The sequence below is a fragment of the Pteronotus mesoamericanus genome, unplaced genomic scaffold (assembly GCF_021234165.1).
Source record: "Pteronotus mesoamericanus isolate MK-2021 breed Mesoamerican mustached bat unplaced genomic scaffold, CSHL_Meso_final scaffold_54, whole genome shotgun sequence".
Classification (NCBI taxonomy): Eukaryota; Metazoa; Chordata; class Mammalia; order Chiroptera; family Mormoopidae; genus Pteronotus; species Pteronotus mesoamericanus.
In genome coordinates, this window is record NW_026555321.1 from 36,635,462 (window position 1) to 36,650,820 (window position 15,359).

The 15,359-nt window shown below is 42.1% G+C and overlaps 1 protein-coding gene across 1 annotated transcript in view; it reads left to right on the plus strand.

Annotated features, from left to right (window-relative positions):
- DNAH1 (dynein axonemal heavy chain 1) overlaps positions 1-15,359 on the plus strand; it is a 79,091-nt gene that overhangs the window by 15,392 nt on the left and 48,340 nt on the right. Inside the window, exons 8-10 of the mRNA XM_054595605.1 lie at positions 12,336-12,493; positions 13,267-13,478; positions 14,168-14,466. Of these exons, the coding sequence (XP_054451580.1) occupies positions 12,336-12,493; positions 13,267-13,478; positions 14,168-14,466 (669 nt within the window). The remainder of the gene's footprint in view (positions 1-12,335; positions 12,494-13,266; positions 13,479-14,167; positions 14,467-15,359) is intronic.

Consider the following 15,359-nt stretch of genomic DNA (forward strand, 5'->3'; position numbering starts at 1 on the left):
CTCCATTTTGTTTACTTTTTTTTTTTTTCCTGGAGTTTTGATCTGTTCTTTCATTTGGGCCATGTTTCTTTGTCTCCTCATTTTGGCAGCCTCCCTGTGTTTGTTTCTATGCATGAGGTAGAGCTGCTATGACTCCGTGTCTTGGTAGCATGGCCTAACGTAGTAGGTGTCCTATAAGGTCCAGTGGCACAGCCTCCTCTATCACCGAAGCTGAGTACTCGACGTGTGCTCTTCATGTGGGCTGAGTGCACCCTCCTCTTATAGTTGAGGCTTGGTTGCTGTTGGCATATCAATGGGAGGGATTTGCCCAGGCCAGTGAGCTGCAAAGACTGGCTGTGACCACTGACCACCAACCTCTGCCCTCTATGGAGGATCAGCTGTGCAGGGGCAGGGTGGTGGTGCTCTTATGTAGTCTGTAGCTGTCGACTGGGTGCACTAGCCCTGGCGTTTCCCTGGTGGTGCAGGCCAAGGCCAGCCCCTACCTGTGTTTTGCCCCAGGCCACCTTGCCTAAGCTATTAAACAATCTGAGATGGCTGCTACCGGTGCTGGGCTTGGAGATTCCCAAGTGAAGCCAAGCTGTGAATCTAGGCTGGCTGCTGCTAGTGCCAGAGCCTGGGGCTTACTGAGGCCAGCTGTTGCTTGTTTGAGAATATTTAGGAAGTTGTGAAGCATGAGCCAAACCAGCCATTCACATGGAAAAGGAGCCTGGGTGGGCCATAAGTTGTGTGGGGCAGAGTCTTTGGCGATATCCAAGGGGGGTCGAACAATGTTAGCCCGATTGATGGAGTCTCAGATATGGCACCAGCTTACTGGCTCTGTCGGGGGAGGGTTTAGAAAAGGAACAATGGCCTCTGCGGGTCTCGATGTCTCCCTATATATCAATAGTGCTTTTCAAGCTGCTACCCCGGTCCTGGGGCTCAGAGGGAGTTAGTCTGAGTAGGTGAGTTCATATGTGGGTTTTTTAAGAGGAACTCCTTGGGGCTCCAGCAGTTTCTTTCACCAACTCAGCCCCCTCTGATTTTTGCAGCCAGAATTTGTGGAGACTTATCTTCCTGGCACTGGAACCCTGGGCTGAGGAGCCTGGTGTGGGGGTGGGACTCCTCACTCCCAAGACATCCCTCCTGAATTTTTATCCACCACATGTGGGTTAGGGACCAGCCCATTCTGCTTCTGCACCCATCCTACCAGCCTGGATGGATATGGTTTCTTTAATTCCATGGTTGTTGGACTTCCATTCAGCTCGATTTCCGACGGTTCTTAGTGATGGTTGTTCTATATTTTAGTTGTAATTTTGATGTGGTTGTGTGAAGGGTCAAGCCATGTCTGCCTATGCTACCATCTTGACTATTTATTACAGTTTTAATTACAGGTGTTTTATAGTATGTTCTAATGTTTTACAGGACCAGTCCTCCTTTGTAGCTTTTCCTTTCAGTATTTTCCTAGCTATCCTTGCATGTTTGTTTTAATTATTTATTTTTTAAAGTTGTGGTAAAATATATATAACATAAAACTTACCATTTTAATCATTTTCAAATGTACATCTCAGTGGTATTAAATGCATTCGCATTGTTGTGCGCCATCACCACCATCCATCCGCAGAACTTTGTTCATCCTCCAAAAGTGTATCAATTAAACAATAACTCCCCATTCCCCTCTCCTCTCAGCCCTTGTCAACCACTATTCTACTTTCTTTCTCTGTGAATTTTACCACTCTAAGTATCCTATATGAGTATAATCATTCAGTGTTTGTCCTTTTATGACTGGCTTATTTCACACAGCATAATGTCTTCCAGCATGTGTCAAAATTTCCTTCCTTTTTAAGGCTGAATAATATTCCATTGTATGTAAGACCACATTTTGTTTTTTCATTTATCTGTCGATGGACATGTGAGTTGCTTCTACTTTTTGCCTATTGTGCATAATGCTGCTGTGAACATGTGTGTACAAATGTCTCTTCATGTTCCTGCTTTCTATTCTTTCGGGTACGTATATACCCAGAAGTCCAGAAGTAGAACTGCCAGATCATATGGTAATTGTATTGTTTATTGAGTTTTTACTTAAAATCATAAAGTTAATTCTTCAATCCAGCTAGATTTAGGGGGGGATACAGAAAATGTGGAACCTAAAGAACTGTAGCAAGAGCACAAGTATTAGGTTGACCAAAAAGTCCATTACATTTTTTCTGTATGATGGCTGTAGTAGTGCTTAGTTGTCTTTAATTTCATTTGAAACAATTTTATTAAATTGTATTTGACACCTGTCATATCAGCGTGCATTTATAAAAAAACTTATCAAAATTGGTGAATTTTTGTGCAGCCATTTTAATATTGAAGATGGAAGAAAATATGCAGCATTTTCAGTGTATTATGCTTCATTATTTCAAGAAAGGTAAAAATGTAACTGAAGCACATAAAAAAAGATTTATGCAGTGTATGGAGAAGGTGTTATAACTGATTGAAAATGTCAAAAGTGGTTTGTGAAGTTTCTTGGTACTGTTGACATTTTGGCCAAATAATTCTTTTCTGTGTGGCCATCTTATGCATTGGAAGATGTTTAGCAGCATCCCTGGCCTCTACCCACTAGAAGCCAGTAATGGGAGATAGCCAACATACTCAAAATATCCAAATCAATAAAATTATTGGTGAAAATGAAAAATGTCTCTATTATTTTATGGAAAAAACATAATGGACTTTAGACCAACCCATTATTGTAGGCTATTATAAGCAGATAGGAGAAGAAATGCTCTGGTGGTTAATTTGTTGGAGTTGTCCACACTCAGCAAAGATGAGCTTCTTACTGTCTTGCCATTCCTGCACCCAAAGCAGTCTATGGTTTCTATACTATTCACTCCCTCATTCACCTTGCCAAAGACCACAAACTTGCCCTCAAATCACTCAGTCTTGGCTGTGTAGGTGAAAAACTGGGATCCATTTGTGTTGGGTCAGAATTGATTACTGTGGCTTTTCAGTAGGTTTTGAAATCACGAAATGTGAGATCTCCAACTTTGTTCTTTTTCAAGATTGTTTTGGGTATTTGGGATCCCTTTAATTTTAGGATGGGTTTTTCTATTTCTGTAAAAACATTGCTGGGATTTTGATAGGGATTTGCATGTTCATTTTGCATATGAGATTTAGTATCAACTTGTCTAGCTCTATTTTTAAAGCACTTGGTATTTTTATTGGGATTGCACTGTATTTTAAAATTACCTTAGGTATATCTGACATCTTTAGTATCTTGAATTGTCCTATCCAAAAACAAGGAATGTTTTTCCACTTTTTCAAGTCTACTTCTCTATCTTTTAGGAATGCTTTAAAGTTTTTTTCATATAGGTTTTGCATATTTAATATTAAGCATTTTATCTTCTTTTTGACTATTTTAAATGGGATTTCCTCTATTATTATATCTATTGATATCAGTATGCTAATTTTATATCCTGTTACCTCACAGAAGTCATTAAATGTTTGATTTTGTTTTATCATTGATTCTCTAGGGCCTTCTAAGTACATGTTATCTGTAAATAGAAATAGTTTTATTTATTATTTTCCAATTCTTATTCTTCTAATTGTGTTCTTTGTCTAGTTACATTTTCTAATACCTCCAGTACAATTTTGAATAATTGTGGAGATGGTAGGTGTCTGTGCCCTGTTCTCAGCATTAGTGGAAATATCTCTAGTGTTTCCGCCTTAAGAAAGTACTAGCTTTAGGCCTTTATTTACTTAATAACATACCCACTGACTTCTACTTTCTTAAGTGTTCTTGTCACAGGCATTTTAAGGACTATGAGATAATCATGTGATTTTTCTCCTTAGAGCTATTAAAATGGTACATGAATTGATTTCCTGATAGTGAAACAACTTTGCATTTTTTTAAGGCATCATATTGAATGTGGTATTAAATTCTGTTTGTTAATCTGCTGTTTAGAATTTTTTATACTGTTTTCATCAGGTTTGAAGTAAAGTTATACTTGCTTTACATAAATAATTATGATACTCCCTTTCATTTATAATAGTCTGAAACAATTATGTTATATTGGGGCTACTTTGTAATTCCATTGTGAAACCATTGGTCACTTTAAGCATTCTTATTTCTAATGACTCAATTTCAGTATACTTTGTTTCTCTAGATAATTATCCATGTTATCTAGGGGGTTTTTAGTATATTTGCATAGAATTTTACAATATGATTTTAAAATTTTCTTGTTTCAATATTGACTTCCCCTTTTCACTTCTCATTTTGTAGAGTTATAATCTCTTCCTCTTTTCTCTTTATTAAGTTATTTAGTGATCTGTTTGGCTTGTTAATTTAAAAAATACAGAATTTTTGTAATAAAAGGCATTATTAACTTGATGTAGTGTCTCTTACATCTACCTCATTAATTTCTACTTTTATTTTTTTTTCTTATGCCTTCTTTGGTTTATGTCTTGTTATTTTGATTGTGTGTGTACATGTGCACATGCCACAAATGTAATTCACTTATTTACATTCTTACTGATAAATGTGTTTAAAACTACAACTTTCCTCTGATAACTGCTTTAAAAATAGTCCATAAATTCTGATATGTAGGATTTTATTTTTTTATTCCAACAATTTAATTTTTATTTCTCATTTTATTAAAGAGTTGTTCTTCTTTTTGGTCTGTATGGATTTTTTAAAAATAAAAAATAAAAAAATATTTTATTGATTATGCTATTATAGTTGTCCCAATTTTCCCCCTTTGCCTCCCTCTACCCAGTGCCCCCACTCCCTCCAGCGTTCCCCCATGCTTCGTTCATGTCCATGGATTGTGCATATAAGTTCTTTGGCTTCTCCACTTCCCATACTATTCTTAACATCCCCCTGTCTATTTTGTACCTACAAATTATGCTCCTTAATCCCTGCACCATTTCCCTCATTCTCTCCCTTCCCCCACCCAGCTGATAACCCCCCAAATACTCTCCATATCTATGAATCTGTTCCTGTTCTGCTCATTTGCTTCTTTTGGTTTTTAGATTTAGTTGTTGATAGTTGTGCATTTGTTGCCATTTTAATGTTCATAATTTTGATCTTATATAGTTCCCTTCAACATTTCTTGCAATAATGGCTTGGCGATGATGAACAACTTCAGTTTTACCTTGTCTGGGAAGCACTTTATCTGCCTTTCCATTCTAAATTATAGCTTTGCTGGATAGAGTAATCTAGGTTTTAGGCCCTTGCTTTTCTTCACTTTGAATACTTCTTGCCCGTAAGTACTTTTTAGTCTTATGGGACTCCTCTGTAGGTAACTAACTTCTTTTCTCTTTCTGCTTTTAAGATTCTCTCTTTATCTTTAAACTTTGGCATTTTAATTATGATGTGTCTTGGTGTGTTCCTCTTTGTGTCCAACTTATTTGGGATTCTGTGCTTCCTGGACTTCTGTGTCAATTTCCTTCACCAAATTAGGGAAATTTTCTTTCATTATTTTTTCAAATAAGTTTTCAATATCTTGCTCTTTCTTTTCTCCTTCTGGCATCCATTTGATTCAGATGATGGTATGTTTGGAGATGTCCCAGAAGCTCCTTATACTATGCTCATGTTTTTGAATTCTTCTTTCTTCTTACTGTTCTGGTTGAATGCTTCTTTCTTCCTTATGTTCCAAATCATTGATTTGATTCTTGGCTTCATCGCCTCCACTATTGGTTCCCTGTAGAATTTTCTTTTTTTCACTTAATATAACCTTCATTTCTGCCTAGGTCTTTTTTTATGCTGTTGAATTACCCAGTGAGTTCCTTGAACATCCTGATAACCAGTGTTTTGAACTCTGCATATGATAGGTTGCTTATCCCCATTTCATTTAGTTCTTTTCCTGGAGTTTTGTTCTGGTCTTTCATTTGTGCCATATTTCTTTATCTCCTCATCTGGCAGCCTCCCTGTGTTTGTTCCAGTGTATTAGGCAGGGCTGCTTTGACTCCCTGTGTTAGTAGCATGACCTATTGTAGAAAAGTGCACTGGTAAGTTATATGGGGTGCAGCCTTAGGTAATCACCAGAAGGGAACCCGTGGCACTGCTCTGTGGCTCTGTTTGGAGGAGGTTTCAAGAAGACAATGCTGCTGCCTGGACTCTGGATTTTTGCCCAGGGAAGCTGTCTCCTGGCACTTGACCTGTAGCAGTTACTTCAATTTCTCCTGGTATGCTACTGGTGCCCTCCAGCTGTTGCCCTGGTTTTGAATCCCAGAGCAGATGAGTCTGTGAAAGTCCTAAGTCCTCACAGTCCCTTTAAGAGGAGTCTCTCAAGAATCTCACAGCTTCTTCCACTGCCTCTACCCCCACTGATTTTTACAGTCAGAAGTTAAGGGGACTTATCTTCCTGGCACTAGAACCCTGGATTGTGTGGTCTGCTCTGGGGCTGGGATCCTTCATTCCTGAGGTAACCCTCCCAGTTTTTATCCACCACATATGGATGCAGGACCACCTCTTCAGTGTCTGTGCATCTCCACACCTCTCTGCGCCATTCTGCATCACCATGCTTCTCTGCAACTCTCTACCTCTCCACACCTTTCTGCATGTCTCTGCCCCTCCTACTCATCTGGATGGATGTGGCTTCTTTAAATCCTTGTGTGTCAGACTTCCATACAGCTCAATTTCCTGATAGTTTTGGGTGATATTTGTTTTGTAATCTAGTTGAAATTTTTGCTGTGGTTGTGTGAGGAGGTGAGGCGTGTTTACCTATGCCTCCATCTTGACCAGAAGTCACAGTTGTTTAATATAAGGTTTTAATTTTTTTCCTTAGACATTGTTAAAATTTTTTGTTAATAATTTCTAGTCTATTGCATTGAGATCAGAGAGTGTTATTTATAATATTTCTACTATATAAAACTTGCTGATGTTTTTTGTCACCTACTATATAATCAGTTTTTGTGAATATTCCATTTGCACTTGGGAAAAGGTGTATTTCTATTATTAGCATATAAAAGTTTCGTATATACATATATTTGATAAAATCTACCTTACTTATTATGTTATTTACATCTTTTATATCCTCACTTTTGTTCAGTCAAAGTAGTATGTTATTTATATGAATTGCAACTTGTAGCATTAAAAAGTATCCTTGATCAGGTCTAATGCTTTTTGACATGAATTTTACTTTGTTTGATATCAGAATTATAACCTGGCTTTTTTATTGTTTCTGTCTTCCTGATATTTCTTTGGCTATCCATTTTAGTCTTTCTGAATTACTTTGTTTTGTTTTAAATATGTCTCTTGTCATCAGCGTATTGGGTCTTTGTGAGTCAAATTAAAAATCTTTTTCTTGTAATAAGTGATAGAGCTGATATGTTTGATCTCAATTTTGTCATATTATTTCATGTTATAATTAATCCAACTATTATAATACAGTGCAGTGTTTCTCTACATGATTTATTTTATTTGTTCTTTTACTTTTAAAATTTTTTTATTTACTTTTAGAGAGAGGGGAAGAGAGGGAGAAAGAGGGAGAGAAACGTCGACTGGTTGCCTCTCACACACCCCCTACTGGTGATCTGGCTGCAGCCCAGGCATGTGCCCTGGCATGTGCCCTGACTGGGAATTGAACCAGTTTTGGTCCGCAGACCGGTATTCAGTCCACTGAGGCACACCAGCCAGAGCTGTTCTTTTACTTTTTAAATTTATTTTAATACTTAGGAAGGTTTGTGCCTTTATTTTAGTGGTTTCTTTTGTACTTATTCCCTTTATAATGCTCATAATCCCCTGCTTCCTATTTAAGCTTTTAATATATGATTTGTTATCTAGTAAAACTAGAGTTTTTTAAAAGATTTTATTTATTTCCAGAGAGAGGGGAAGGGGGAGAGAGAGAGAGAGAGAGAGAGAGAGAGAGAGAGAGAGAGAAACATCACTGTGTAGTTGCCTCTTGTGCTCCCCCAACCAGGGACCTGACCTGCAACCCAGGCATGTGCCCTGACTGGGAATTGAACTGGAGACCCTTTGATTTGCAGGCCAACAATCCACTGAGCCTCACCAGCCAGGTCTGATTTGTCAGTTTTTAATAGTATTTTCTAACTCCATTCTGTTTCCTATGCAATAATTCTTGATTTCTTTCTACTTTCCTCATTCCTTTGTCCTCCCATTTTTAGTTGTTTTTTCTACTTAGTAGTTTAACATGATATCTTTTGAAAAGATTTTATTTATTTATTTTTAGAGGGAGGGGAAGGGAGGGAGAAAGAGGAAAAGAAACATCAATGTGAAAGAGATACAATTGTTTGCCTGTACCCCAACCTAGGACCAGACCTGTAACCCAGGCATGTGCCTTGACCCGGAATCAAACCAGTCTCTCACTTTGCAGGACTGAGCTACAGCAGTGAGGAATAACTTGGTATTTTTTCACTCTCATCTCTCTTTGTTTTAGTCTTAAATCTACAATTAAATATATTAAGTATATTAGTCTTTTTTTTTTTTCCTGAAGTTTTCCCTATCATCTTGTGGGGGAGGAAAAAAATCCTTTTTCCTTATACCCTTCTAGGTCCTTGGCTGGGGCTCTGTAATAAAAGACAGATTAACAAGAGAAAAGCTTACAGATTTATTTAATATGTTTTACTTCACATGGGACCCTCCTTAAGGAAATGAAGACCTGAAGAGGTTAAACCTAAGCGTTTTTATACTAGGCTTGGTGAGGAGTGGAAAGCTGTAGGAAAATGTACTAAGAAAAACAGATATTAGCTAAGGGCAGTAAATAGGGGGAAACTTAGAAAGGCATATTCCTTTAGATTCCTCTTGGTATTGCTCCATCTTGGAGCTAAGGATGTCTTTTTCCTCCAAGGTATAGGGAGAGCACCTCTTACAAAGAGGGTCTTTGAACCTGCTTCAGGGAAAGGTCAGAGGGTCCTTCCTGCAGGTGCCATTTCTCAAATTCCTTCAGTTTAAAATATTCACTATGCCAACATGCCATATTTTGGGGTAATGTGTCTGGAACCCCATCAAACAGTGGTTGGGTGAAGCTTCTCTTTTAGTATATTCCTCATAAAAGACTCAAGGGTATAGCGTTCCTAGAGTTCTTGCATGTTTAAAACTTGAAAGATGACCTGGCTGGATATAAAATTCTTGGTTCACACTTTTATTCCTAGAGGTTTGTTTTTTTTTTGTTTTTTGTCTTTTAATACTACTCTTTCATTGTCTTGCTTTGTATGCTGCTTTTGAGGAGTCTGATGCCAGTCCAATGCCCTGTCCCCGTAAATTGTTTGTTTTGTTTTGTTTTGTTTTGTTTTTGCTTTGAATCACTGGGGACTTTTAAAAAAATCTTTAAAGTCCAGTCCTTTTACTAGAGTATGCCTTAGAGTTGATCATTCTGGGTCAGTCTTCCCAAGTACACAATTGGCCTTTTATATACAGAGATTCAGATATTCTTTCATTTCTGGAAGTTTTTTTAATTATAGGGTTTTTTTTTCCAGAGCAGGAAGCTCTTTGCTTATACCTTTTAAACAAAGAATATGTTTGTGAAGACTGGAGAGACAAAGGGGAGATGGGGTGGATAGTCCATGGTGTAGAAGTAACTTGGAAGATAGGGGCTAGTTTGACAAGCTTGTTAGTACATCTGGACAGATGACTCAGCAGCACCCAATTCTCCAGCTGCCTGCCCACTGTATACCCCCTTCCCCCAAATTATAGCTTTAAATATTAGTTCTGTTCCATGGTTTTGTTTTTCTTCATCAGCGATTTCATTTTAGGTATATATATATACCTTTCTGTCTATCTGTCTTGCTTCTTCTCTGACAGTTTCTAATTCAACAACTTTCTGACCCTTTTTAGCTCTTTCTTTTTATCATTTTCATTCTCTTGCTTATATTCCTGCCTTTCTTCAATGTACTTTATTACATTTTTTATTTGACTCTATTCTTCCTTGGGCATTTTGTAATTGATCCTTCCTTCCTAAGATAATTTTGTTTTTTTTTCCACTTCTTTTCTCAGTTCAATCAAATATCTCTTCTTCCTGTTTTCCCATTTCTGTGTTTTATTTTTGAATTTCTGATTCAAGTTGGGTTTTTTTCATATGCCCAATTACTCATTTGGAGATGTTTAGTTCAGTTTGAAGTGTTGTGTTAGTTTTCTCCTGTTTTGTCTTTGTTTCTTTTTGAGAAGAGGATGAGACTTTTCATCAGTTAAAGTGTTCTCTCTCTTTTTCTTATAGTAGTTTTATATAAATATAATTTACTTTCACCTATTTATTTCGTGGATTTGGGATTATTTTTTTTACAAGATTCCTAGTTCACAGGGTGACCTCCTCTGTTAGTGTAGCACACTAGTTTTCCTTTTTCATTGGATGGCTGTGTGTGATGTGTGTTTGCAAGAAGAATTGTGCCCTCCAAGTTTTTTGTTTTCTCTTACATTTTAGGACTCTAATTTTCACTTTTAGTTCTTTTCCATTCACTTTCTAATCTCTAAATGACTCCTCGTTCCTGTTACCCTTTCCCTCATAAGTCGTGCCTTTCAAAGAAACTATCTTGACTGCATGCACATTAGTTTTTTCCTTGTAGTCAGCGCTCTGATTTGTCAGGACTCTTGTTCAGTATTTCTGCAGGTGGGATGGACTTGCTGTTTCTAGCAGGACTTTAGATCAGTCTTAAGGCTACCACTCTTTCCTCTTTGCACAGTTTTTCTCAGTCTGCCCTTGTTCTTCATGAAGGCTTGCAGCAGGAATGTGAGCACTAACTAGCTCACTAGGGATTGATGTTTCTTTTTTCTAAAGATAATATAAAGTTTGAGCATTCTTTCTATTCTAGTTATGCTAAAGGTTTATTTGTACTTGTATGTATGTATATGTGTATGTATGTATGTATGTATTTTTGAGAGTGTGCTAGGAGAATTGAGTTGATGTAGCCACTATTACCTTGGTTGCCCAGAGTTCCATTTCTTGAGTTTTAGATTATTTAGAACACTTTCAGCTGCACATAACTAAAATGCTGGGTTCAGATTGGCTTAGACATCAGGGAAATATGTGCTGCTTTATGTGCAACAATAAATCTGATGCAGAATGGCTTCAGGATTGGTATGCTGGGGCTCAGCGTGTCTCCAGTACATGCTGGCTTCATCCTCAGGCAAGGTGGCAGCAGCGGTTTCAGAAGCACAGGTCCAGGGTGCATAAGTCCTGCCATAGGTCAAATTCCCTAGAAGCAAAGTATGATTTGGGGATTCTTGTATAGGTGATTGATTTATTGATGAAGTCATCTCAGGAGAAATCTGTAAGAGAGAGGAGGCAGGATATGGTAGAGGAAGCAGCTAAGCAAAGATGTGGATTTAGAAGTCTAGCCTCTGATTCCATAGGGAATTCTGGAGAATGGATGACACCACAGAATTTATCCTGAAGAAGACAAGACAAGGGGGCTTGATTTTATGTGTTTGCATCAGTTATTGATCATTGGAGAAGAAGCACTTGAGCTGAGCCTGCTGGGCTGGGAAGCAGAGAAGCATGGAAAGAGAGCTACAGGCCAGGGACTGGATGAAGGATGTCCCTGGACAAGAGGAGGGCTCCTGCATAGCATGGCCCACCTCCCACCAGAGCCTTCACTGCGTGTCTCACGGGGCTCTGAGCCATATGCATGCTTTGATTCATTTTTTTATGTGTGCATTCAACAGCTATGCACTAGGAACCCTTAGAAAGCCAGGCCCTGTTCAAGGCTCTGCAGATATGACCATGAGCTGGACATAGCCCCATGCACACACTGTCCCTCACCCTGTGCTCACTGACCAGAGGGAATCGGGAGTGTCAAGATAGGGAAAGCACTTTGGGATCATATATTGGGTCTGCCATCATCCAGAGAGGACAGATACGTTCAGGACAGAAACCCCAAGAGAAAAGGAAGGCTGGTCAGGCAGAGCTGGGGCTGGGTCGACCAGGTTTGGCTGCCAGAGGGAACAATGTGTGCAGAGGCTCTGAGGTGCATGAGAGCTTGGTGTCTCTAGGAATTTAGGGGGCTGTCTGTGGCTGGACTGGGCAGGAACAGAGAAAGTGTCCTGAGAGGAAGTGGGGACAGAGCTGGCTAGGAGGACCTCTTGGGTTCCAGAAAGAGGTCTGGCCTTACTCTAGGATCCAACGGACCTACAGATGGATTTTATGTAATGTGGTAAGATTTGAGTTTTGTAGGGAGTGGATTGGAAGAGGCAGGAGTGGGAATGAGTCAGCTAGGCAGGAAAGGTGGCCTGTACTGGATGATATTGAGAAGTAAGAAGCAAAATAGGCAGAGTCAGGGTTTGATATGGGCGGGGGGAGAGGCGGGGTGTAGGATGAAAGAGGGAACTGACAAGGGTGATGGGGGTCAGTGGCCCAGTTCCAGATGGGAGTAAAGGGTGTGTGGAGCCCTCTGACTCCCCTCTCCCTGGTACCCATGGACAGGGTTCTGGAGCACCTCAGCAATCTTTCCAGAGAAGCGAACCTAGACTACGAACGCAGCATGAACAAGATCAACTTTGACCATATTGTCTCCTCCAAGCCTGACACATTCTCCTACGTGACTCTGCCTAAGAAGGAGGAGGAGAAGGTCCCCAAACAAGGTGAGGTGTTGGGCAAAAGTGGTCCTAGGGCCATCCACCCGGCCAGAGCCCCTCCTACCCCTCCCTCTAGGATCTCTATAAACCCAACGCTCACTGGCACCTATCCTGTCCTCAGCATTCATCCCCCTCCTCTTCCTAACTGCCTGGAGGGCTGGGGGTGTTTTTAAAATAGTACTCTGAATAGTGCAGAAGTAACATGGTAAAGGTGTACTAGGAAAACAATTATTCAGAAGTGGATGAAAGGGCACTGATTGTCTAATCTAGGGACATATGTCCCTTTCTTACTCCAATAGTAAGAGTAGGTTGGCATTGCTGTGGCCCCATTGGACAGTTGGCAGACTGAGTCACAGAGTAGGATGCCAGGTGCCCCCAAGCCCTCCTTGCTTTGAGCTCTCCAATCCATGCTAACTTCTTTTCCTGGACCCAGCTTCTGCATATGTAAAGTGCCCAGGAACCTGGATCAGGCATGGACAGTGGACATTGCAAGGACCCCAGATGGGCATCAGGGGTTGTGTGCAGAGTGGGCAGGAGAGGACAGGGAGAGGGTTTTCAGTTCTCACCCACTTCAAAGGGGTCAGTGACCTGGAGGGTCCTGGAGGAAATTCAGTTACTCACCCTTCGGGCCACTCTGACAGGCCTTGGGAAAAGAGAGGTTCTAGGGACACGTGTGTCTCTTTCAGGAAGGAGGCAGGAGAGGAGCTGTGTCCCTCTAGATCCGTCTTGACCCCTGGTATGTCCTAAGGCCTTCTGACACTTGGCCCCCACCCCCACAGGGCTGGTGTGTGTCCCCAAGTACCCTTTCCGGGAACAGAAGGCGGACTTCACCTTCGTGTCCCTGCTCACACGGCCGGAGGTCATCACAGCCCTCAGCAAGGTGCGGGCTGAGTGCAACAAGGTGACCACCATGTCCCTGTTCCACTCGAACCTCTCTAAGTACAGCCGCCTAGAAGAGTTTGAGCAGATCCAGTCACAGACCTTCTCCCAGGTATGTGGGCTCAGAGTAGTGGCATGCAGGCGTGGATCAGGGGCTCCCGGGTATGCCTGGGGTTGATGCACCAGCGATGAGGCTGTGAACCCCTGCACTCCTTAAAACCAGGCCTCACCTCTTCTCAGACCTGCAGGAGGCTGGGGTGGGCACCAAGGAGGGGTGGCTCACCTCAGAGAGAAAAGGAGAACCAGTCACTTTCTATCCCAACCCTGGCGGCCTCTGAAGCAGAAGCAGGAACCCTGTGCACCCCTGTATCTACTTGAGGTTTGGGTATGAGAGAGAAGGGGTTCAGCCTCATGGGACACAGCTACCATATGGCCTAGGAGAAAAGCTCCCCCTCTCTCTGCCTCTCTCTGCTCCATTCTGTGTCTCTCTTGGCCTCTCCCTGCTTCACTCTTTGTCTCTTTCTGCCTCATTCCCAGTGCCTCTCTCCCTTGGCTGTGAAAAAAGCCCTGCTTCGTTTCCCCTTTCCCCCTTCTTCCCCCAGAACAGCCCTGGTTCCTGGGGTCACAGGAGGGTGTTGGTTGGTAGAAATTCTCAGTAAGTTGGAGTTGGGGGAGATTCCTCTATGGTCATCTGAGTTCTGAAGCTGCCCAAGCACCCTAGTGCCTAAAGTCCCTGAGCATGGCAGCTGTGGGCAGTGATTCCCCGGGGTGGCCAAGTGATGCCATCTGTGGCCACTCCAGGTGCAGATGTTCCTCAAGGACACCTGGATCAGTACGCTCAAGGTGGCCATGCGCAGCAGCCTGCGGGACATGAGCAAGGGCTGGTACAACCTCTACGAGACCAACTGGGAGGTGTACCTCATGTCAAAGCTGCGCAAGCTGATGGAGCTGATCAAGTACATGCTGCAGGACACACTGCGCTTTCTGGTGCAGGACTCGCTGGCCAGCTTCTCGCAGTTCATCAGTGACGCCTGCTGCAGTGTGATCGACTGCACTGATGACATGGTCTGGGGCGAAGATCTCATAAACAGCCCCTACAGGTGGGGCCTGGCTGGGCCGAGGCACCTGTTGACACCAGAACTATTCCTTACCAGGCCCCAGTGGCTAGGGTGGTACGGGGCAGGGGGTGGGGGGTACCAGAGTGGCCAGGGCCAGGGTGTCCATCATTGCCAGGTCCTGGACAGCAGGGAGAGCCCGGGTCCCACCCTGGTTGCTGGGAGTGTCCACCCAGCCCTGGCTTTCATTTCTTCTGTGACCATTCTCTCAGTCAGTTACTGGGTTACTCATTCGAGAGATATTCTTTGAGCTACGAACCAGGCCGGGTTTTAGGGGAACAAGAGAGGCATGGCCCTTACTCTCACAGCGGGGACAGACAGCAAGAAAATTAATAGATACAGTCATTGCCAATCTTGGCAGGGGCTGTGACAGACCCTGGGGAGAAAAGGGCTTTGCCAGGGGGTCAGGTAGGAAATGACATCTGAACCAAAACTTGAGACTGAGAGGAAACCAGCTGTAAGATGTGGGACAGGTGGAAGGACCATCACATGCAGAAGCATGGAGGGCAGAAAGAACTTGGACAATCAAGGAAGGAAGGGCCAGAAGCTATGGCTGGAGTGGGGAAGGCAGAGAAGGCTGGTCAGGTGGCTTGGGTGAAGCGGCAGGGACTAGGCCAGATCACGCAGAGCCTCCTGGGGTCATGGTCGGGGGCTAGGTTCATTCTAAAAGTGGTCAGCAGCTGTAAGAGGGGAGAAATGATCTGACTTACATTCCAAAATGATGCTCTGGACTTGTAGGGACAAGTGAGACAGAAAGAGAAGCCATACCAAAGCTTTTATCATTGTCTAGACAGGGGATGACAGAGCCGAGGCTTGGTGGGACCGATCTGGGGCAGTGAGTGCATGGGCAGCCGTGCTGTGGGGCCTGGCGGCAGGGG